The sequence below is a fragment of the Sylvia atricapilla genome, chromosome 1, assembly GCF_009819655.1.
Source record: "Sylvia atricapilla isolate bSylAtr1 chromosome 1, bSylAtr1.pri, whole genome shotgun sequence".
Taxonomy (NCBI): Eukaryota; Metazoa; Chordata; class Aves; order Passeriformes; family Sylviidae; genus Sylvia; species Sylvia atricapilla.
The window spans coordinates 6,149,720-6,174,697 of record NC_089140.1 but is presented as its reverse complement, the minus strand read 5'-3'; the positions used below and the strand labels follow the sequence as shown (position 1 = coordinate 6,174,697).

Sequence of the window (24,978 nt, the reverse complement as noted above, 5' to 3'; positions counted from 1 at the left end):
TTTTTTTTTTTTCTTTTTTTTCCAATGAGTGTTTCCTGAGCGTTAAATGAAATTTGATCTCTTGAAGAGAAGCACTGCCATCGTGCTGTGCTTTGACTGTGCAAAACTGTGTTGTTTCAAGTGTGTCTTTCATGTTATGCTGGAGGAGGAGTTGGGGAAAGACATCCTAGCAGAGCAAAAAGAGGGGATGGGATTTGGTTTGCAGTTGAAATCTCTGTCCAAAAATAAACATTTCAGATGAGCCCAGATTTGTGTTGGCTACCTGAATCTCTGTAAAGACATTTGGTGTAAGATCCTTGTGCAACAGCTAAAGAGTACCCAGGTGCTCTGAGCCTGTTCCTGCTCTACTGATAAGACAGTTTAGGACTCAAATGGATGGCTTAATTATGCAAATTATTACATTCTCCAGAAAATTTTTGTTTTCAGCTTCTCATTTTGCATTTAATCAGTAAATCATCTGCTAGACTCTTGGCTCTGTCTGGAGAATTTGTTTGCCAAAAGAAGGCATTAACTGCCTGCTATAGAAACAGGCTAATCTGTTCTGCAGTGTGGTAGAATGCTGTGGCTTTCTTTGTTTCCTGGATTTTGCAATTGGTATTTTTTTTGCTTGCTTTGGTTTTTGCTGTTTCAGTGTGTTTTTCCTTGTAAAGATGCTCCAACTCTGACTTAACTAAGCCCCTTTAGTAATTTTGGTCTGGTCTGCTCAGATCTCAGCTTTCCAGAGTCAGGGGCAGCCATGTAACACATACTCAGTCCCAAAACATTCACAGAACCATCTTGTGTATCAGATAATTGTATATAGTGCTGGATTGAGTGCTGTGATCTGAAAGGTGAAAAATCTACATGGACTTTTTGACCATCTTAGAGGGGGAAAAGTTCTGCAGTGTTCCCTTTCCTCTGCCTGAAAGAAAGGATGACTGTCAGCTCTTGATAAAAAAATTTAGACCTCTTTGAGCTGAAAAATCAGATTTAGGATGATGAGGTTCACTCTTTCAGCTCTTCTCAAAGACTGTTGGCCTCTTTTCATTCCAAAATATTTTTTTCCTTGCTCTATGAGATAATGTGCTGGGACTTGGTGTCTGCAGTGGGCATGACCCACAAACCTGCATTATCTGTGCTCACCTGGGTCAAAGGTTTGAGCCTGGTCACTTGCAGTTGGAGAGATGCTTGTTCTTTATTCCTTTTACCAGTTAATCTTGAGGCCATTGGGGGTGGCCACCAATTCCTTTTGGAGTCTCTGGATCTCTTGATGAGTGACATCAAACCAGATACCAGTTGTCATTGCTGGAGCTGTGCAAAGGATGTTAATGTCAAGGAGTGAGAGTTTTCCTCTGCAGGTGGTGAGCCAGTGTAAGGTAACACCTGGGGAAGCAGAGTGTGAGTGAGTGAAACTTGGGAGTTTTCACCATAAAGGAGAACAGGTAACTTAATGGTGGTGGACAAACTGCCACCAGCACTACACCAAAATCCCTGTCTTATTTGGCATTGCTAATGATTGTCATGGATTACAGCTAGAGGAGTGCCTTGGTCTGTGATCATGGAGTCATATTCTCAGTCTGCTTCTTCTGATACTTGAAAGAAGTGGTGGTAGAAGAGAAGTCTGGAGTGTCTCATTCAGACTCTAGTATACAATAAATATTTACCAAATCTTGACTTTGTATTGCAAGTGAGGAGCTTTTTTTTTCCCCTCTAAACTGCATTTTTTTGACTTTGCATTATTACATTTAATCCACTTGCATTACTTTTAATTCATAAAGTCATGATACTGTAAAGCAGGAGTCCTCTTCCAGCATGAGCACTATCTTGCAACTTAGCAGGTTTTGCAAAACAATTTAAGAAAACACTAAAAAGGTAGATGTGAATGCTGACCAGGCCTACACTGTTAGGAGGTGTTTTAAATATTTCTGTTCAGTATTTCTGTTTAGTTCTTTACCTGGCACCCTGTGTTAATGTGCCACCATCCAGTCTTCAAAACACATTATGGTCATTCAGTTTTATTGTGGCTGGGGCACAAACATGTATGGAATATAAAATACAGTAGCTTTTTTAATTTGTCTAAAACAGCAGAATAAGTACATGGTGGAGAATTAACCCAGTAAGGGTGCTCAAATAAAACTTCCAAACTGTTCCTTGCGTTTTAATTTTTAATGTATAAATTACTTATTGTCCAGTACCTCAGGACTTTGTATCAGTTTGTACTTTGAAGACACAGGTCTGAAACATTTAGCGTCCATGAATCCTCTCAAATGGATATTTGTCTTTCCTGGGTCTGTTTCATCCTACCTACATCAGTGTTTCACCTAATATAAAAACAAACAGAAAACATTCACCAAAAAAAAAAAAAAAAAAAAAAAAAAAAAAAAAAAAAAAAAAAAAAGACCTGGTGCCTTGAGAAAGTTCTCCAGTGATTTGAATTCAGTTTTTTAATAATATTAGAGCTAAAACAAACAATTTAGGCGCTCACTTCTTGCCTGCCTTAATAAAAGTTGGAGTGGAGGAAGAAGGAAAAATGGAGATGGGTTGTGTTCTCCTGGCATCCCTTGAAAGATTCTGGATTTTGGATTTTTGTTTGGTGACAGTATCCCGTCTCCCTCTGCTGGTCAGCACTCACAGCACACATCAAATGCTTCTACCCTGGAAAACTATTCATGAGATACTTTGGAAAGTATTCTAAACCTGTTGTTAGTTGTGGGGAAATTGGAGATGTTGCCCTTATATAACGTGGCCCCAGTCGTCCCACTGAAGCAACACTGATTCATGAAAGTAAATGTTTAGTCTCAGTGTCTGTGAGGGAATTGTGAAGTTTCAAAAGGCATCTTGTTTTAGCCCTAAGAGAGGTAATGGTGAGGTGCCCTTACATCGGAAATAGAAGGTTTGAAACAGCAGCTCATAAAGAGCAGGAAAGGGCTGAGTCTCTTCAGCCCTGCTTATGTGTCAGTGAGAAGGCTTGGGGAGCTTGACTGCAGCATGGGCAGCTCCCAGTGCTGGAGTGTCCAGAGCACACGTGTGGTGTGTTTCATCTGTCACCTGCATGTGGCTGTGACAGCTGTGCTGTGGCTCTCGCACCTCTGCTGAGCATCAGCCCCTGTGGTGGAGAACTGTGCTTCAGCAGGACAATGTGCCCTTTGGCATCCAGCATCCACACTAAATAAATAAATGCAGTGTGCTGAGCTCTGTTTACCTGCCTGGGGCCAACTTGCACAGCTCAGTTTGCCTCAGTGAGGTTTCATTTAGAGCTTCCCCAAAACAGGATCTGCATCTGGTCTGCCTGCCTGGAGTGGTGCCTGTCCCATGCTGAACCCTGGAAGTGGCAGATGTTGCCTGGGAAAGTGTTTGCTGGCTCAGTTTTCTTGCTTTGGACTGACTGTGGACTGTTCTTTCACCTTTTCAGTTTATTAATACTTCTTTGCTCCTCATAAATATTTATAGAATCATATTGAACTTCGTGGCTGTGGCATTCTCCTGCCTGTGACCCACGAGTGCTCCTTGTTTGTCACAAGCTGCTGCCTTTGGATTTTCCCAGGGAAGATACTGTCTTTGCTTGGCACACATTAAAGAAACTTCATAAAGTCTCATCTGACCAGGAAGGGAGTCAGGAGGCAATTAGATGTTATGAGCTTTCCTGTGAAGTCTGGAAATTTGACTCTGTGGATGATGGGGAAATTGGGCAAGTTGCAACAGTGTGCAGCTCACAGTGGATAAACTTTCTTGTCTTTTACACGTCTCCTGGGATGTAAACAGGAGAAGAAACCCTTCACAGCCCCTGGGAGGGGTTAGGGAGGTTGTCTCTTGAAGGGCTGCTCTAAGTATTAACTTACTGTTCTTCATAACTGTTCTTCTTCATTCTAATTAAGCTGAATATAAATGGCTCTGGATTGTCTTCCTGACAGACTTCAGGAAACCCCTGAGCTGAATGCAGATTTATTGGTCACCAGCTTGTGTCTTGAGCACAGCATGTGAGCACTGTGCAAGGGTTCATGCATTTGGTGTGCAGATGATCTGGGGGAAGGAGGGGACACCCAGGTCTGCCTTGCCTTTCTTTTTGTTGGTTTTAACCTGTATCAGGTACATTCAGTGACACAGCAATCTGATCTTCTCCTTTGATGGAAAACAAAACAGTTCCTGTATTAAATTCAAAGATTAATGAAATGCAACACTCCGTTCACATTCTGCCTGCCAGGTTACTTTGTCTAACACCATCTAATGTGATTTCAGATTTTCCTTGTTGCTGCATGCATCTGGTTTTCTTGGAGACCAATGCATTCCACCCCCACCCCATCCTGAACTGTATTAGCATTTTTTAAGGAAATGCCTCTTACCTAGCTTATAGCAATCTCTGAAGCTTAACTCCAAAAGCTTTCTTAAGGCCAGATTTTTGTCTGACCTTGAAAGAAATGTATTAATTTGTTGTGGCTTTGCCCAGACTACACAAAGATGAGAAGGATTAGCTTGTTTTCTAGCACAGAGCAATTAACCCCTGAAGAGGAGTGTAGAAGGTGAGTATTAGATGGAGACTTGCCTGCTTTGTATCAAGCAACAATCTCCAGGCCCAAAAATGACCTGTTAACAGATGTGGTGACTGTGCCTTGTGGAGTTTGCATAAGCTCTCTTTGGGTCAAAAGCTCTATCTGATCTTAGACTAAATGATATTCTTACCTGTTACTAGTAAATTTGGGTTATAGTAGTAAAACATAAGTAGCTTTTGCTCACCATGACCTTGAAACTGTTTTTAAAGCGTTTGTCCAGCAGTTAATAAACTATTAAAAATCGTGTTTATGTGGAAACAGTCATCAGAATAAGCTTTCAGAATCCTAAAGACTCTTTGCTTTTATTTCCTTCTGTATGGTGAAGAAATCTTTGCGTGACTCGGTTAAATTATTTAACCTGTTTAATGAAATTGCTTAGGGTGTAAGTGGACCAGATGTTGTTATCACCAGTGCAGGCTTTTGTCAGAACCTGTCACTCTAGTAAGAGCCCAAATAATTTTTTACCACATAACTGAAAAAACACTTTTAAACAGTGTTCTGGAAACTTCTTCAGTGATTTCACAAGCTGACAGTAAATATACCTTGTAACTTCTGCAGAGCATGCAATGGATTCAACATTAGAAGCATGGAAGAAGATTTAATTTCTCTTCCTTGTGCTGACTGTATTCAGTAAGTGGGTTTATTATTCTGATTCTCTCCAGGTCATTCTTGACTGGGGTGTTGCCTCTCACCACGGTAATGAGATAAATGAGGCTTCCAGGAATAATGCTGCAGAATGGTTTGCTCCCAGAACCACACAGCAGACTCTGGGTCTGCTGTCACACAGCTTTACAAAAGGGTTGACTGTCTGTCCCTTGCTTGGCTTTGAGGTTTTTCCCCGATGAAGCTGCTGCTGTCTGCATTTCTGAGGAGTGTGAATACCCCTCCTTGCTTACCCTGCCCACAGAACTGTAAGAGAATCATCTAATTTAGCCTCTAACCAGCATGTGGGCTGAGGCAGTTGAGCAGCCACATAAAAGCTCCCTTCATTGAGATCAGGCTGGAATCAGTAGCATAATATGGGAAGGCTGCTGTGTTTTTTCAGAACTTCTCCTGTTGCTGGTATACAAGCACAGAAGTTTAATTCCTGCAGCTCTCAGAATCAATAGGAAGCAGAAATTTCTACACAGGGTGTAGGTAAGGTGTTTGTGCTTGCCTGAGTGAAAGTTATGTATTATTCTTCTTACCTTCTCTGCCCCATCACCCCTTTTTGGGTAAGATTGTGATCTGTGAAGGAGTTTCTGTGCCCTTCCCTGTACATCTGATCCCACTGGCTCTGCCTGTCAGATTTACCTGATGTTCCCTCTCAGCCCATTGTGGTGTGAAATCTGACTGCAGAAAGCTCCAATTTGGACACATTGACACACAACATCAGTGCAGGACTTGGTTTGGTGTCTTCAGCTGGACTGGGACCTTTCCACAGGCATGTGGTGTGGGGATGAATTACATGTGGACATGGCACTTGCTCCTGGGGGAGAAATCTAGAATATGTGCATAGTTTTAACTTGAGGGTAAGACTCTCCTAATAATAATTAGTTATTTCTGGGGTTTGGCTTGGCCCTGAAGGGTATTAAACCATCTCATCTTAAATTTTACTCAGCTATGGCAATAAGAAGTGCATGATCTAACCAGGAGTGTTCCCTTTCCATCACCTGCAAAAGATAAATAAATTTTGGTCTGGTTTCATACAAGCTTTCAAAAATTCCACCTGAGCTAGAGGACATCCTTCAGATGTTGAAGGAAATGTAGCTGCCCAGTTAGTAACAGGTTTGTCCAGTGTTTCTCAAATCTACTTGGGAAGGTAAAAGAGGAAATTCGCGCGCTTGTCCCTTGCCCTAGGCAAGAGTCTTTATTGTCCTTAAGTAGGCTCTTTGTTTAACAGTATAGTCCTTTGAGGAGGAAATGCTTCTAACAAATTCATAGACCAGAGCAGAAAATTATTGGAAAATGAATTTGAGTGCAGCAGTCATAATGATGAGATGTTTGGTTGTGTTCTTCATTCTGGTTTAGTCTCCTCAGACAAGCCAGTTTGTAAAAACACTGAATTATATAAATGCACCAGAAGAGAGATTTTTAACTTTTCAAAATAGCTCCTTTACAGGACAGTAGTTCTGTGTAAGTTAAAAAGATATCTGGATTGGGCATCACAGCTTTATTTGAAGAAAAAAAAAAAAAAAAAAAAGGAATTACATGTTAAATATGTTTCCCAGTGTGAATTGCTTCAAAGTGAAAGTGCATTATGGACTTGGTGAATATCTAGCTTGTATTGCTTTCGTATTATCAGGATGATAATTGTGTGATCTGGGGATGAATGCAGGAGTATTCCAACTTAGCTCATAGGAGAAAGTCCTTTGAAGGTGATGCCAACAGCAAGGAAGAGGAGAGCTGCCCAAAGAGCTCTGTAGCAGAGTTATATTTTCAAGTCAGCAATATGTTTATAACATGTTCCCAAATAATATTTCATGGGCTTTGTTCAGGTGGCAGCCTCGTACAGAGGGAGCACTGCCTGAAATCCTGGTGGTGTGAGAGAGGAGCAGGGGAGACCTGTTAGCCACACCATCAGCTTTACCTGCAGCAGTGTTTTCTTTTTCGTCTCTTGGAGACTTGCTCAGATGTGGGCAGCCAGAGAACTCGCCATGCTACTTAGACACAGTCCTGTTTATGTTGGGCTAGGAACTGTTGCCTAATTCGGGAGTCCTGGCTCATAAACACACTTGAACCAAGGAGTAAAGTGTGGGTTGCCCAGGTTTTATGCTGTACAAAGGTTACAGCAAAGCCCTGATGGTTTTCCTGTTCCAGCAAACACCAGGTGTCTTCCTACTTGGTAAGAACAATTGAAATGGGAGTGCTTGGCCTCTTGAAGAAGGAATTCTCAGAGTAACTTTTTCTTCCACCTTCATGCTCTTAATGGTGAGAACAAAGTGTGTGTCTGGAGTGACTTTGCCACATTTGCTCATGTTGTGAAGACAGAGATAACACCATATTCCTTTGAAAGTATACAACTTTTCCCCCTTTGCAAGGGGAAGCCATTGAGAAGCCCCTCCATGCCTTGGTGCTTGGTTCTTAAAACATGTGAGTGTACTGCTGTAGAAATCCAACTGCCTTTAGTTTTTCAGCTATTCCTACCCAGTCTGCTAAGACTGGGTGCCTTCCTCTTGCAAATTCCTTTCAACTGCATGTCAAACTTTATACTTGGTTATGCTAGGAAGGGTGGTTGTTTCTCAGGGTCTGCCTGAAAGATTTGGGTGTGATACTGTGGTCCACATGTGTCTTTTTGGAGGTATTTGTCCTCTATAGTTTTGTTTCCCTTAAAAATACTTGGGAATAAAAATACACTAGGAATTTGTCAACTTATCCGTGAAAATGATGATGAATGTTCAGGATCACCTTGGAGCATCCATCCATCAAGGATCAGAGATGATAAAAATGTCAAGCATTTGCTGGGTCTGATACTGCTTTTATGGGAGCTCTGTGCCAAAGATTGTAAGGAGCTCCTTCCTTTCTGTTGTGATCTGATAAAATAGACATTTCCTGGGGTTACATTAGGGGCTTTTGAGGCAGGTGACTGATGCTGGCTCACACAGTGAAACAGGTACACATATATCATCCTGCCTTTTGATGGCAGCCACACCATAGATGTTCTGGCAGGTCTTTGAATGCTGCCCATGCCTCTGGACCATGATTTGCATCATCCTCTTGCTTGATACTGGCATATCTGAAGGGGTTGCAGAGCTTTGTTCCTTACTTCTGCCACCTTTGAGACTTTTCAGTGAATTTTGTCATAAGGCAGTGGTGCTGAGTTGTGTTTTTCAGCTCAGTAGGATTCTCTACTCAGCTCTGACCCTTTAGCACCAGGAACTGTGACAGCTCTTTTCTCACAGCAGTTTGTCAAGGACAGGAATTTTCTTGCAAGGCAAATGAAGCCAATTATTCCAACAGCAGCAGTCACCCTCCTTTCCTTATGGGACAGTCCAGGAAGACAAGTCTGAAACCACTGGTTACTTGTGGACATGGTTACAGTTTACATAACACAGGGTTAGGTAAAACAAATTGTGTGTGTTGTACACACACTGAATTTTTGAAAACGAGCTCAGCCTGAGTTTTCCTTTCAGGTGGTTCTCTCATTCACAGATATTTACTGGAGAGAGCATTTCTGCAAGGGCTTGTAAAATTCCTGGGATCTCGGAAGAAGGAGTGTCTCTTTCAGTGTTTCCCAGCAGTGAGGAAAAACTTACTCTGCAGTGTGGTGAAATCTTCTGTGGCTGTTCCTGGTTTCACTGCCAGGTAATCCAGCTATTTTAGGAGCTTGCTGACCATAAGGGACAAGGTTTTCCAAATATTCTACCTGAGTAACAGGACTTTGATGTCTGGGTGTCTCTTGCTTTCTTGGTAATGACTGTTGTATTGGAAGAGGCTTTGTCCTCCTTCAGATTTGCAGTGGAAATGTTTGAACAGTGTGCAGGAACAGTGACCTCCAGAGGCTGTGCCTGACCTAAATTAGTCTGTTCTTTTATTCAGCATATTCCCAGTGTAATGAGTTCATGCTGTAAGAAAAGCTTGTTCCTGTTGTGCTCAGTGTAGTGGAATAGGAGCTATTGTTGAGGTGGTCTATGATATATCTAGTATTTAATTGCTGTGTTCTTTTGCTGAAATGTGACTCTTCTGCTTAAAGGGTAGAATCTTGGAGAAGACAGTCCCACAAAGTAGGATTGCTCTTCTAATTATAAATATCTAGACATCTTAGTGGGGGGAGAAGGCATCTGTGGGATACAGCTTAATCCTTGTGGAAGGCTGGTGAGTCGTGCCCCAGCTGACTGTGAAGTCAGAGTGAATATGCAAGGTCAGGGTGAATGTCAGAACAACGTCTAAGTTTGGGCAGATAAATCCCGTTTTTAGTGGTTCATTGTGTGTGTTAGGACATGGTTAATAAGAACAAAAAAGCACTTTGTTTAAAGAGTGTTTGTACATGGTGTTGAGCAGCAACAATCTATGTGCTCTGGCTGCTGAACAATGGGTTAGTGAAGGTCAGGCCAGTCAAAAACTCTGGGGTTGAGAATTATTGACACTGTCAGAGGTCCAAAGATGGGACACGGTGGAGATCTTCAAAGGCTGCTAACAGTATATCATCAGAAAGCAAGGTCCTTGTGGGTATTTTCTGCATGAACATCACTGAAACATCTAAAAGTGCTGGACAGAAGCCCAGCTCCACACCCCTGTGCTTTGGCTGGCCACCAAGCAGTGCTTTGGGCAACTGAAAGTGGTCACCCACAGAAACTGCAGGAAGGTGAGTGGGTGAATGTTTGCACTAGCAAGCAGTTTTAGCAAAGAAGAATTAAGATGTTTAAGGGTTAATTAAGCAGTTAAGGGGTTTTGCTTTGTAATTACCTTACTTAAATAAGAGACAAGTATTACAATTAAGAACTGATGGCATGATTACTTTATTTAAAAGGTGGCCATGTAGCACTTTCTACAATACAACTGAAGGCAGCAATAGCAGTGTCACTTGAGCTGTGGTCTAGGAGGACAGCCCAAGGAGTTGAGTTTAAGTATTTCTTTACTAAATTTTGGTGATTTATTACATCAAATGTTTAATATCCCAGTGCTGAGGCTAAAATTCTTGTCTTTTATGAAAGATTTAATTCTGAACTGTCTCAATAGCTGTGTCTGTTCAGCAGTCCTCAGGTTTTCCAAAACATATTTTTTAAAGCTAGACAAGATGGCACCTAACTGAAGATTCTTGTGATTCTTGGAGACAAATATCTTGCAAGTAAATAAAGCAGGATCAGGGCAAGAACTTATCCTTTGAAGTGTCCTTTCTTTTCCTTCTGGATTGTCTACAAGCTCAGCACCTTGAGTAGTTTATCTTTGGAACTCTGTCTCTTGAAGTGTCTTTTCTGAATCTAAAGTAATACCTCAGCCTTGCTGTCTCACCCATCTGAGCATTTTTCTAGCTGGTGTTCTTTGCTGCTGTGTGTCTGGGAAAGAAGGAGTAGTAGGATTTTGGACACTGCTTGAAGTGCTGTAGTTGGCTGTCTACATGTTTTCTGCCGCTGGCATGTTTCTTTTCCAGGTTATCAATGACAGGGTTTGTAAACTTGCTGGAGGAGTTGTGTTGCATGATTGATTGCTGTCTGGGAGAAAGCTTTTCCCCCCTGGCCTCAACAGATGAGCTGTTCAGTTCTTGCTCTGATGGAGCCTTGAACATCTTTCTCTTGTGAAAGACTGGGGACATGAGCTGATAGTGACTGTGACCTTGTGTGATGGCATTTCTTGGGGAAAGATACCAAAGCTGAAGGCTCAGGATTTTCAGGCAGTGTGAGTGTCCTTTCCTCTTTTTTTGATGAAGAATGATTAGAACTTATTTTGCCCCAAGCTGGACTTGGTCTCTGTGAACTCACATCTGTCTCATATCTGCTCTCCAAATAGCTCCCTGCTTTTGCTGCATTAACTCCAAGTGTGATGCTGTTATGTGGGAACACCTCATGGATCTTGGCCAGAGGGTTTCTTTGTGGTTTCAGTCTTCCTCATGAGTTAGGATGCTCCTGTGGTGGATTTGGTAATGTTTGTTTAGGCTGACTCCTCCTTGTGTCAGCTGGGTGGCTGAGCACCTCTGGCACCTTTCTGTTTAACTATTTTCTAGATAAATCCTGTGTGTTTGGTCCTACTTGTGGCCCTGGGGTTTTGTTGTTGTTTTTCCCCACATGGGTTCTTCAGTTTCAGTGCAGTTAAGGGATGATGGCTGATTGCTGTTCATTGGTGATATGGGATCTCTGAAGTCAGGAGGCAGCTTTGAGATCTGTCATCTGCTGATGTTTGGAGGGTGGATTTGCTTCTCATGGTCAGAGGGGAAGCAGACAGGCTGCAGAGATGTAGCAACTAAAACAGATCACTGCTTGCCTTTTTCTTTGCCACTACTTTATTGGATTGTGATTCCATTCACTGTGAAGCCCTTTTATTCCTGTTAATCTGTTGCAGGGAGGATTCCCTTGGCACATAATTTAAACTAGACCTTTAAAATACTGATGTGAAATCATGATCTGTTCAGATTGCAGTCAACAAACAATTGCAGTTCTGTGTTATTTGCACCAAGGACGAATTTCATGGATACAGAAATAAAGATTGGTTGTGTCTTGGTTCTGTGCCAGGCCAAGACCTGGGCAAGAACCATCACTTCTGTGTTGTGTTCTCCATAGGAAGACTGCTCAGGGGTGTGGGCAGGGCAGGAAGGAGATCATACTCCAGCACATCACCAGATCAGGATTTTTAGATGCACCAGTGCCTGAGTCCTTCATTTTCACAGAGCCAGAGTTCACAGGGAAGTGTTTCTTTCCAGAATGACACCACCTTGTAACCTCTGATTCTGGGGAGGATTAATTCATCTAAAAAAATGAACTACCTGGCAGATTTCTTTAGCAACAAAACAAGCTAGGTAATTATTTTAACTTTCAGTCATATTTAGAATAATCAAACTTTTTTTAATCTGTATAAATCAGGTGTCTATAAGCTGTAGGAGACATGGAACTGCTGTTGTTTCAATGTCATTTTTTAACAACTTGCTATAATAAACACTGACTAGAACATAGCTCAGTCTTCATGGGTTAAATTTAGGGCCCTCTAGTTTATGAATATATCAGAGGCTTTCATTTCGAATATTCACAAAATAAAAGAAAAACAGATCTGGTTTTGCTAAGCCTTTTCTAGCTTTTTAACCATTTTAAAGGTGAAGGCCTTAGAATTTGTTTGTCTTTGTGGTTTCTGTTCCCTTTTGAATGCCAGCTACCTTTTTATACTGCTTTTGGGTTTTTTTCCTGGTGAAAAAGGAAAGCCTTCTGTTGGTGTCTGGTATGCTAAATCAAGGCAAAAAAGTGAAATTTGTTTAGTTTTTTTTAATTTATTTTTTTATTTTTGCAGGTAAAGAAAGCTTTTTTTGCCTTGGTGGCAAATGGTGTGAGAGCAGCTCCACTGTGGGAGAGTAAAAAACAGAGTTTTGTAGGTAAGTAATTATGACATTTTTCAGGATTACTTGAATTTTCAAGGTGCTTTATTGTTTCAGAAGTTGATCTGAGCCTGGCCATCATGTAACATCATAGAGAAATACTGACAAAGAGTTTCTTTTCCCTCCTTATGAGCAGTGAAATGGTGCCAGCTTTTATGTTGCTGTGCCTTGAGAGCCATGATGCTTCTTTTAGGTCCAAATCTTCTGAAATTCAGTCTCTAATATTTGCACTTCAGTGTGTATTTAAAAACAAAAGCAGTGGTCACAGAAAGGAAAATTTGAAATCAGGAGTTATAAAGAGATTAATTTAATATTCCAGTATCCCAATATAAGTGCAGGAGGAGCCTGTCTGCCTGTGCTCAGTAAGGTGCAGTGAGGATCTCTAAAACCAGGACTGAAGCTACAGAGATGTCTCCTGTTGGGTGAAAACCATTAGATCTATGTACTGCTTTTTGAAAAATCATGTTGTTAATTACCACAACAATAATCTTCCAAAACTAGATCTCTCTGGCAGTTAGAAAATGAGCTCACAGTGGCAGTGACAAAAGGAATTGTATGTGTGTCTCGTGACCTGGAACGTTGAGGATTCCTGGAAATGAATGGTAGATACTTAATAACAAATAAATAATAACAAATAAAGCATTTGTTAAAATACTTTCAATCCAAGAGGGGAGGAGCAGTCTTGCAATACACCATAGGAGAGCTGTGTTTTTTATTTTTCATTTGATTTCATGTTCTGTCTGTAACTAAGCTCTACTGATTTAAAGCTGACCTCCAGATTAATTTTTCCCTTCCCCATTTCTTAGTTTCTTCAGTTTAGATGTAAGAGTAGTAAACAGTGGAGCAATTGCATCTTCTCAAATCTAGAACTTGAAAGCTCAAAAAAGATTAATATTTTCAGGTAACTAAACTAATCATCAGTATTATATTACATAGCTTGGTGTTGGTGCTTTATATATATATTTATATATACAATGGGTGTGCTATTTTTTTCTTTTGAAAAGTCACATTTCTATACAGACATTGAGGATTACCATGGAAATGATTCAGTGAAGTTCTGAAATAAGTATTAGTCAAGAAAAATGTATTCTGCTGTTCCTTCATTTGAGTCAAGGAGTCTGCCTGACTTGGCAAGTGCATAATGAGAATGTGTCTTATTCAAAAAGAAAATGAAAGGCAAGAATAGTTCTCCAACCTTAGAAAGATATTCTAAACCCCCTCTTTTCTTTCCATGTTTTTGGTGTGGATGTGGTCTGAATTCAAGGGGTTTTTTTGAGTCAGATTGAAAATGAGGAGAAGCACATGGATTATAATATTGAATATTACTTCAGATGTTTTTTTGTTCTGAAGCACTGTAAGAGTGTGAAAGTGAACAGACATGAGTTTGAAATCCTGCTGTTAAACAGTCCAATGCCAGTAGTATTTTACATGGATTTAACATTTATCATATTACATATTGTGAATATAAATTGAGAAAACAGCTGAAAGTTCCATATGTTAAGTATATATCTAAACACCTGCTTTTTTATGTATCACTTGTTACAGGAATGTTAACAATTACAGATTTCATTAACATACTGCATAGATACTATAAGTCTCCAATGGTAAGTATGATGTTAAGTTATAATTTGATCATTTGCCATACAGTACAGAGACTAAAATGCCAAACTGAGAAGTTTATGATGATTGTGATTATTATTTAAGTCTGTGGATGGTAACTTACAGATGCTGTAAAAAATCACTGTTCTTGGAGTGATGGTATAGAATAAGCAAGTTAAACTAGTTAAATATATGCAAATATCGTAGTTACGTGGCTGAATTGCACAATCAGTTTGAGATGTTGACTTCAATTAACTGTAATTTGAAATTCCCATTGGCAGTCAGTTGATGAAATTCTCTAGCCTGCGTGTTCATACAAACATTTACATCCCTTTCTTGTTCCTGTCAAATCACAATTCCCCCTCTACCAATTAAAACATATGTTCTATGATTTACTAGCTACAAAAAATCAAGAACAATTGGATGGAGCAGACATCTGATGTATTTGCCTTCTCAAAGCTCATGTTACTTCTAAAAATTTGTAGTGAAATTCTCATCAGATGCCATTAGTGTGGTGCACTGTCCTTTCTGCATGTTAAAGAATTCTTCTTTTCTCCCTGGGGATTGACAAGGAATGGGGAGAGGAACAAATAAAAGGTGCTTGCACACTGGTGGCTTCTTTAAAATTGTTTCCATGTTGTAATGACCCTCTACATCTGTATTACTGATTTTTCCCACTCATTTACATTATCTAAGGTCCTATTCATAGGTTCTGCTTAAACTGGGAATAGCAGTAAGGGGGAATAGCTGAGGAGGGACAATATCTGACTTAAGTGACTGATGCAGTCTTCTGTAAGAAAAATAAATAAATGAATGTTCCATTAGGAAATGCTCTAGTGTTAATCTGTGAAATGATGCAGAAAATATCATTCTTAAAGGATTAATCATTGTTTCTGAAAACATCAGGACATATAGTATGAAGCACATTGCTTACTCATGTGCTAGATAATATCCCACCACTGAGGAATGAGGAACATCCAGGTAGTTTCTCTCTAAAGAAGTGCTCCTGCTCGTTAGTGATCAGGTAACTTTATTCTGTTAGCATTAAGAAGTCAGGTGATCAGGATAAGCTTTTTACTGGTGTGGGTGTGTGAGGAATCACCTGAGGGTTTACTCTGGATGGTTGTTTGTAGGTGATACAGATTACTGAGGTGATGCCTTTGAGTCCAGAAAAAACCTGGATTGCAAACCCAGACCAGTCAAAGGCTTTCCTGTCCCCTGAAATGACAAATCCAGGATTGTAGTCTGCATTAGGGACAGGACTGCATCCTTTCTCCTTGTTACAGGAAGTGTTGTGTTGGACTCTTCTTGCTCTGTTAGATTTTAGACAATGAAATAAAAGAAAGTTATTCAAGTGTTCTCAATGTTAATGATGGATTTAATATTAAATGATTTCAAGTTGAACTTCCATCTACTCATTGTAGGTTCAGATTTATGAATTGGAGGAGCACAAGATAGAAACCTGGAGGGGTAAGAATGTTTACTACTTGGTTGATAATTTTCTAGCTTCTGACATTTTCCAGTATAGTGGATTTTGAATTTATCATAGACTTCTCTCCACATATTTTTCAATGAAAGCACGAATAGTAAAAGCTTCTCTTTTGGCTTCTATTCCTTATTTTTCTATCTGAAACACCTATGAACTGGTGATCTGGGCTGTATATAACACTTTGCCCCTCATTCATGGCTCTTGAAGAAAGGAAAAACAAAGCAGTGGAGTGAGGCACGTGTGGAGTGGGAATGAGCAGAGCTGTGCCCCAGTGAGCTGCACGATGCAGCCAGAAATTCATGCAACATTCTGGGTGTGAGCAGAGGTGCTGAATGCAGGGAGACAGCTCCGTGTAAAAAGTAGTCTGTATGCCCTGGAATGATGCATGGAGTTACCTGTGTGCAGCACTCACAGAACCAGAAGGAGTAAAGGATTATTTGTTGTAATTGCAGTGACCTCTGCTGGAATCAAGCTTACTACTGCTTTTAAATTTTATGTCTTTTTAATGTCAATATAGAGCACTGTGCATGAATGGCAGAATAATTAACTGTAAATTGCTGTCTGCCACTTAATTTTGTATGAATGAATTAATGAAATGCTTTCATAAGAAAGCTGATGTTTTCGTGTGAAGTGGTAACAGTCTATTAATTTTCTATCCACAGAGCTTTATTTACAAGAGACTTTTAAACCTTTAGTGAACATCTCCCCAGATGCAAGGTAGGATTTCACCGTTCACTCTGCCTAACTTGAAATTCACCAACGCTGTCTCAACTCTGAATTTAAAGGGTCTTTATATAAAAAGAAACAATTTGTATTGTAAACTACAGCACAATAAAGAAAAACTATCTTTTAATATCAAGAAGGAGCAAGAGCTTTTTTTTTTTTTTTTTTTTTTGTGAGTGAGGACTTTTTTTATTATCCAAAGAAAAGAATTTTTAATTGAATTTTTGTCGTTTATCAGCATAACTGCTCTGGTAAATGAGCTAGACATGGGTCAGAATTAAAATGCAAAACAGGCAATAGGATGACCCTTCAAGCTAGCCTGCAGGTCATCTTTATTTCATAAAAATCAAAACATTTAGAGCCCTTCAGCTGTCTTGTTCTCAGCAGTCACAGTAATTGGAAACTCAAAGTCCTTTTCAAGGCAAGTGACTTTCCTTAACTAAAGGAAAGACAATATCTCTGTGGTTTGTTCTGCTCTACTGTAAGGCTCTGTTTCATAAAATGTAAATGACTGTCCTTTTCTTCTTGATGCAAGTTGAAAGAAACAGTTTTTAAACGGTCATTATGCCTTGTTTACTGAATAACTTGAGAGAGAGATTCAGTTGAGCGCTTAAATCTTGAGTACTACTTAATTGCTGAACTGGTGAGTGAGGTTCTGGTTCTTGCTTTCAGTTTGTGGACCAGGATGGTTTGTGCCCTGGCAAAGGAAGCTGGTGAAGGGAGCTCCCTTGATTCCATTGAAGGAATGATATGCTAATTGCCATTTAGTCATGAATAAGTCATTCAGTTCAGTCACAAGAGATGGATTTTGAATGGTGGCACATTGCAAATAATATTAAGACAACAAAGTAAGCCTTAGTTGTTTTCAGTCAGAGGTGCAGCACGAGGTGCCTTGCCATAAGGAAGATGCAGTAAAACTTTTATAAAAGGTTAAAACTTCCATAAAGGTCAACTTCAGAGCTGATCCAGAGATGGGCTTGGGTGCTGTGACAGTCAGACTGCAGCACTTAGGAATTGTTAAACACTTACTCCAGGAGTGGAATCTGCAGCAGTGGGGAAGTCTTGGCTTTGTGTACATTAATTAACTGGGGCTGTTTCATCCCTGTGCTGGACTCAGAACACACAGCCTGTGTATGGGAAGAAGCAAGTAGGAGTTATCAGAGTTCTACCAACTTTATTATTTGCTAATTTATCTCAGTTGCTGGTCAGCTGCTTTATCATGGTCCTACTACACCAAGGGAAAAAATAGTGTCACTTGCAAGGAGAGCAGACTTGCACAGGTTGGAGCATTGCTAAATCCTAGTCTGCAGTGCTGCATGGGAATGCTTTAGATCTCCTAAGGATAGTTTTTTGCCAATCTCCAGTGATAATTCAGTGAAATTATTGTTTGGGGTTATTTGCATATATTCATGTAGCCATAAAAATGCCCTTTGTAGAAAAAGTTTCAGAAGTTTGGGATTGAGATTCATTAAGTGCAAGAACTCCCATTTTTCAGTTTGTCTCTTAACAGAAAGACCCATTCTGAGTGCAGGGATACTGCAAGCACAGCACTCTCTGGAAAAACAGTTAACACTTGTTAAGAAACATTTTTTCTATACTTTATAGCACAAAATGAACTTTCCATCACATTTTCTTAATGGATTTAGATTTCCATGAGCATAAAATTGTTGAAGTGTTCCAAAGCAAAAAGGTGCAAAAATTGATGTGAAATCCCTCCTTTTCTGTTTTTTTTAATAGCATTGAAGAATACAAATAATCACCACACATACTTCACGTGGGTTTATAAGTGTATGCATATATATCACTTGGTGTTACTTGCTATTAGCTGGAATTCATTAAAAAAATAACATGTTTTTCTCCTCAGCCTTTTTGATGCTGTATATTCGTTGATCAAAAACAAAATCCACAGATTGCCAGTTATAGATCCAGTCAGTGGAAATGCACTTTATATACTTACCCATAAAAGAATCCTCAAGTTCCTCCAGCTTTTTGTAAGTATTTAAAGCTATGCTGTGCCTAACTGATTTTTCCCCACAGTAGACATCTGATGTAATTAAGTAATTAAAGTCTTAGTGCAGAAATTTTATAATGAGATTCTGTATTCATTGTGTCTTTGTGTATCTTTTACTGGTAGCAGGGAAATTAAGGCTTGATTCAAGGCCTCTGTTTTACCTTTACTTCGTTTTACTCCTTTAAAGAAATCTAAACACCAAGGACTTGGCTATTGGAGTAATTTGCTGTTGTTTCTGGAACATCTCCTCAGCTTCAGGAGTTTGTTTACATGAAAAGAAAAATGAATTGTCTCCAGAGATGAGATTGTCCTTACTCCCTGTAGTAATGTTAGTTACAGCAATGAACAGGAGGCCAAATAAAGCAACAAGAATTCAGAATAAATGTTCAGATTAATGTTTTCTATCTTCTCTCTCCAGTTTTAGTGGGAATGACATAGCTTAGGACTTACAGCTTTTAGTGATGTGCTACTACAAAAAAAAATGGAGCAAAAGTCCTAGTTACATTGTCTTAACTTAGAGCTGCCTTGAATAGAAACTCCTTAGGTTTCTTGGGTTTTGTATTAATTTATATTAATCAGGAAACTGCAGTGACCTATAACCATCACTTGGAGTCTGCAGAGGATGAGTGGCTGTCAATGTAAACCCGTTCCCTCTGACTCCCCTAGATGTCAGAGATGCCAAAGCCTGCCTTTATGAAGAAGAATCTGGATGAACTTGGAATAGGAACTTATCACAACATTGCCTTCATACATCCAGACACTCCTATCATTAAAGCCTTGAATATATTTGTAGAGCGAAGGATATCGGCGTTACCTGTTGTGGATGAGTCAGGTGGGTTCACAATGTGGGAAGGGAAATGCTGCTGAGCCCTGGGCTGATGCTGGGGCAGAAGGGAAAACACAAGAAAAAGTACAAAAAAAATCATTAAAAAGGCATGGGGGAAAAAAGGAATATAAAGAAATACTTATGCAAAATGTAGGTTGATGGGCTTAGAAGAATTTCATTTTTTGATAGGTCATTTGGGGGGGTTGTTTCAGTCTTTCCTTCTTGACCTGTCATTTCTTTCTGTGTAATTTTAAGAGATGAAAGCAGGAAGCAAGAAAACTGATATTGTATTTTAAGCACTTCGTTAACTTTTGTTTTTCTTTTCTTTTTAGGAAAAGTTGTAGATATTTATTCCAAATTTGATGTAATAGTAAGTATATCTCTTAAATTCTATTAAGTATATATTACATATAGTAAGAATTTGCAAATTAATTTGTTGATGTGACAGTTCTATTTTGTTCATTTGGCTGTAGTTAACAAACTAAATGAAAGAGATCCAATTCACCCTGCACAGCATTTATTTTTATTACTATTTCTATTTAAGTTAGCATTAGTGGGAGTGATGGGCTCATTGCTCTTGAGGCTTCCTGAGGAGGGGAAGTGGAGGATAAGGTGCTGAGCTCTTCTCCCTGGGATGCAGTGACAGTACGTGTGGGAATGTCCAAAGCCACACTGCAGGGTTCAGGTGGGGCTTTAGGAAGCTTTTATTTATCAAGAGCTGGTTGGACACGGAGCTTCCAGAGAGGTGGTCAGTGCCCCAAGCCTGTCAGTGCCAAGAGCCCCTTGGGCAGTGCCCTTAATGAAACAGCTCAGCTTTTGCTCCTCCCTTGTGTCAGGCACTTGGACCAGGTGATCCCTGGAGGTCCCTTACAGCTGTCCCCTTCTGTTCTTGTTGGTTTCTGGTTTTGAGTGAGGTCTTCCTTTTTCCAGCTGCTGCCACTCCAGTCTGTTCTCAAAGAGAATGCAGATTTCTCCCTGCAGTCTGAGTACTCTGTACAGCTTGACCTTCTCAGTGATGTAAAAACTACTTGGCCCATTCTTTAGTGTCTCTGAATCCAGAGTCTTGCATCTGTATTCCTTCTGCTTCAGATCTAACCCACGACACTGTTTCTGGATTTCCCTCAAGATTCCAGTTGCATACTCAGATTCATGCCATGATTTACAAGCTTCTGATATAGCAAGGGGTCTTCTATTCTCATGGCTTTCAGAAACCTGAAAAATATAGGTATTTTTATCCCTGTCCCCTCCCAGCTGTGTGGACCTGCTTTCTAATTGCAGCATCTGACAACTGCATTATTTTCTGGAGATTTCACTGCCCAGGTTGCTACCAACCAGCTGTACTAATGAAGAATCCAGATGTCTGAAACACTGCCTAGAAGGCCTTCAGTAAAGTGGAGAACAGTCCCAAGTGGAAATACTTTAAGCTTATAAATATCTCTAGCTGCAAAAATCGTTCTTAATACTGAAGATTGTGATGTCACTGCTCTTGCCTATCACTCCTAGGCATTTGTCTTCATTATTTGGGATTCTCAACTGTGTAAGATCCTTCTCTTCCATAAAAGCTTGTCAGAGAATAGGCAGTAGCTGTTGAGAGAATGACCTGGTGTATCAAAGACAATGACATTTCACAGTTGGTGGAATCAGTGTTTCAGTTTATTTTATAACTGTGTTAGATTTTGAGGCAGGACGTGTTTCCTTCATTTCCTATTCTTCTTCAGAAAGACACTGAAAGGAGGAGGGCTCCTTATGTTTTTCACTTCTTTTCTCATTTTAAGTGATGAGGCAACAAACAGGATTTATCTGAGTTCTACCAACTGGTAGAACTCATTTGTCTGAGAAAAAATAATATTTATTGGGAACTGGATAAAATCCCCACACCACAAAGATACAATTTTTAGGATATAATTGTTTGCACCCAGCTAACGTGGGAAAGAGTTAGGGCATCTATTGATTACTTGGGATTTTCCTCACATGTCCTAGTTTGCTTATTGAGTTGGGGTAAAAAAGATTCTATTCTTCAAAGATAAGCACCTCTGAGCTTCCAGATTCCATCAGGCTGCTTCAACCTGATCTTCAGCTTTAAAAGAAGAAGAAAAAAAATGTAATCTGAAGTGTATGATCTGAACTTCCAATAAACAGAATTTCCAAGATGGTGATTTTTAACTTTTAACCATGTGGCTAGTATCTTTGCTTGGTGATTGAAGCTATGTCTGTGTATGCAGCTGGCTAAGTTGATAGATTTCTTTCATTTTAAGAGTTCTGAATTAATTTTCAGGTTCTTGACTGGAGAAACCTGGGAATGGAGTGGTGTATACAAATACCTTTATATTGCACCAATTATTGTGTACAGGGTGACTTCAGTTTGCAGAGGCTTTTTATGTCCTCTCGATGACCTTCATTAGTACCTGATTAAATTAATTAACTAAAATTGGTTTTATCTTCATGATCATCTCAAACCTGTCTTGTCACGTTTGGTGTAATTCAATCAAAAAATCTTGAGCTGAGTATCTTCAAGCCAAAAATTAATTTAATTTTATTGTTTGGTCCAGTGCTTTCATTTAAAAGCTCCTTCTTTGTTCTTCCTTCAGTGCCTCAGCAGCAGAATCAGTAGGCCAGGGTGTGCCAACACTACTAAAATACCACCAAGGTCTCACCTACAGAAAGCTTTTGCAGGTCTGGACAGAGTCTTCTCACTGCAGGCATGATCCTGTTCTTAGAATGAAAGTTAAAAATGTCAGCTTTCAAATGCTTTTTATCTCTTCCTTTTAATGGTGGGGATGGGATTTCATTGTTATTATTCTCATGGTACTTGTTAAAATACACCCAGACACACGAGTTGTCATCGAATGACAGCACCAGCTGAGTCCAGGAGAGGGAGTTTGAGCCCACAAATCAGAAAGGTGAAGAATTCATTTGCTCTTTACTTAGCTCTCAGCCACCAACATCTACTCTGTGGGTGGTGCTCAGAACAGTTGGTGTCTTCCTCTGCCCCATGAAAAACAAACAGCAAAAAAATTGTTTATTCTGTGTGGCGTGAAATCTGAAGAGCTTCACCTTTACATTTGCTACTCATGGCAAAAGCAGGATGAGTGGCACCAAGCCAAGGATGAGATACAAAGGAAGATTTTCACTGGCCTGATGCATATCCCAGTTTTATCAATTAACCCAGGGTGTCAGATGGTCTTTAGCAGCATTGTGCTTGACACTTCCCAGAACCTGAAGCTGAAGAGCATCTGCTTTGTTTAAAGTGTTACTTGGAACGGACTCAGCTTAGACCAGAAACGCCTATCTGCCTGATGCCAAAATATTTCCTTTATTGACTACTTTGTTACTAAGTACTGAGCTGTCTGATGTGGCCTGGGTTTGTTTTTTTGCAGAATCTTGCTGCTGAAAAAACGTATAATAACTTAGATATCACGGTGACACAAGCCCTACAGCACCGCTCTCAGTATTTTGAAGGTGTTGTAAAGTGTAGTATGCTGGAAACACTGGAGACCATTGTGGATAGAATAGTGAAGGCTGAGGTGAGTCCCTGCTTAATAAGTTGGAATTTGTGTTATGGAACTGATAAACAGTACAAATTTATCCTCTTCAAGTTGTTTTGATAACTTGGTGAAAGTATTTTTGAATAATTATGTGTGTTAGGTCTTAGTCTGCTCTATGGGCTTAGGATTTAGGTGCATACAGAGATGTGCAAAATATTTTACAATATACCTGTAATAATATTCAGTTATTTGCATTTCTGTTTCATGACATTAACTAAACTGAATGCAAAACTTTCCCAAGTTTCTTCCAAGCCTGTCATAAGTTTTGCAAACAAATCATTTGTTTAACTCTAGTTTATAGCTTGGCTCAGAAAATTTATTGGGTGCAACTTATTTTGATGCATGATGGAATCCTGCACTGCTCTCACAGAAATGCAGTGAAACAGGGCTATAAAGTAGATTCTTGTGAAGAAGTCTTCACTAACAGCTCTTGTGAGTTTTTTGTCTGTGTGCTGTTTATTCTTTTGGTGCTGTTCATCTTGTTTGTTACTACTGGGAGCTTTCTTAGACACAGAGGTGAATGAGTTTGTAGGTCTTCCTGCCCTGTAAGGCTTCTCTGCAGAAGAAAATTAATATTCCCAGTGTCAGTCATCTCTGAGGTGTGATCAGCTCCATTTAGATGCTTTAACTTAATCAATTACAAGATTTATTTATTTTTTGGGGTTGTAACCAGGCATATACTTGATATGAGGAAAACTTCCACGTTGTCAACAAGCCCTTAGAACCTCATTAGGTGATTTCTGCTTGTAACTTTCTGTATTTGCTTGAGCTTCCTCCTGAATGGAATAATTTTAGCATTCCTGATACACAGATTTCAAACTTGGATTATTTTATTACTATCTTAAGAAGCTTTAGACATTTGGGTTTTAAGAACAACTCCTACCCTCTCGTTCAGTCTAAACAGAGTGAGATTACATGTAAAAATGAGTCAGTCAAAACTACTACCAAGCTATTTTTAGCTGCCAGACAACTGCTTGATCTTACAAGCAATTAAACAAATGAAACATTGTCCATTTTTCTTGAATTCATTACACTGAGAGAGGAATAAAATCATTAAATATGTGCATATGCAGAAACTAATTTAAAAAAATAAAATTATTAAATATGTGCATATGCAGAAACTAATAAACATGTTTAAAATTCAACCACCATTGTTTTATCAAAAATAAAATATTTTCTCTCAGCTTAATAGTGAAGAGAGATAATTTGGGTAAAAATAAACACGTAGTAGGCTCTGAACTTTGGACAGGCACTTCCCTGGTTCTGCAGTGGCTTTTCACAGCTTCCTCTGGCCAATAAGCCTCAGGATACAGGAGCATCCACCTAATTTCCCTACACTTAGGACAAAAGTTTTGTGGTCTAAAATGTTCCATAGGAGAGGTTTGTAAAGATAAGATCATTATTTGAAAATATGATCTTACTGTTGATAAATCTTTCTTCCGAGTTGTGTCCTTGTGTTTATTTACATAGATAAATTGAATCTTTTTTCTGTCTTAAACAGTCTGTTTAAAACAAACTGTTTTAAAGCCAATCTGGCACTCACTTTCCATTGTGTAGCCCTGTGAGAAAAATGAAGTTTAAACCAACTCAGAGATGTCAAAATACAACAAGTTTTAGTGTTGTGCCTCTCCACTGAGGAAGTAAGGAAGTATTTTTCAGAAGGAACCCTCATTTTTTTATTGTATTTAATTTTTTGGAGACAAAAGGCTGAGCTGGGCAGAGGCTTTAACTTGGGGAAGTTTGATGTGAGTGCCACATTTTGAGAGCAGAAGTATTTTCAAGACCTAGATCTCGACTTACCTGTCAGTTCCTGTCAGATCTGTTGCCATGTCAGATAGCTGTGTGCTTTTTAAACGTGCACTATTTTCATTTATGTAGGGCAAGCTCATTTGTGTTACTGTGAGAGAATTGCTATTCCTGACTATTTGAACCATTTTGGGTTGTTTTTTTCCTACTTGTCTTCATACTGCTTCATTTCAGGAGTTTGGTTTGTTTCTTTGGTTTTTTTCTTTGCTTTGTCTACTTTAAATGGGGTAAATACATCTCAGCTCTTCTCCCTGCTGGCAGGTTCATCGTTTGGTGGTAGTGAATGAGGCTGATAGCATTGTGGGTATCATCTCCCTTTCTGACATCCTACAAGCTCTGGTACTCACACCTGCAGGTATGGATCTGCCCCCAGGGCCCTGCCGTGGTGCTTTCAGTTATTTCACAGTGATAAACGTCTGATTTCCAGCTTTTGTAACTGATTGTAGTTCTTAAATAC

General features: G+C 39.5%; 1 protein-coding gene across 3 annotated transcripts in view; it reads left to right on the top strand.

Annotated features, from left to right (window-relative positions):
- PRKAG2 (protein kinase AMP-activated non-catalytic subunit gamma 2) overlaps positions 1–24,978 on the top strand; it is a 213,301-nt gene that overhangs the window by 185,167 nt on the left and 3,156 nt on the right. For all 3 annotated transcript variants that reach the window (XM_066314255.1, XM_066314256.1, XM_066314257.1), the window contains 9 exons: positions 12,438–12,519; positions 14,068–14,126; positions 15,546–15,591; positions 16,273–16,327; positions 18,198–18,324; positions 19,011–19,176; positions 19,503–19,540; positions 22,548–22,694; positions 24,783–24,876. In XM_066314255.1, coding sequence (XP_066170352.1) covers positions 12,438–12,519; positions 14,068–14,126; positions 15,546–15,591; positions 16,273–16,327; positions 18,198–18,324; positions 19,011–19,176; positions 19,503–19,540; positions 22,548–22,694; positions 24,783–24,876 — 814 coding nt within the window. The remainder of the gene's footprint in view (positions 1–12,437; positions 12,520–14,067; positions 14,127–15,545; positions 15,592–16,272; positions 16,328–18,197; positions 18,325–19,010; positions 19,177–19,502; positions 19,541–22,547; positions 22,695–24,782; positions 24,877–24,978) is intronic.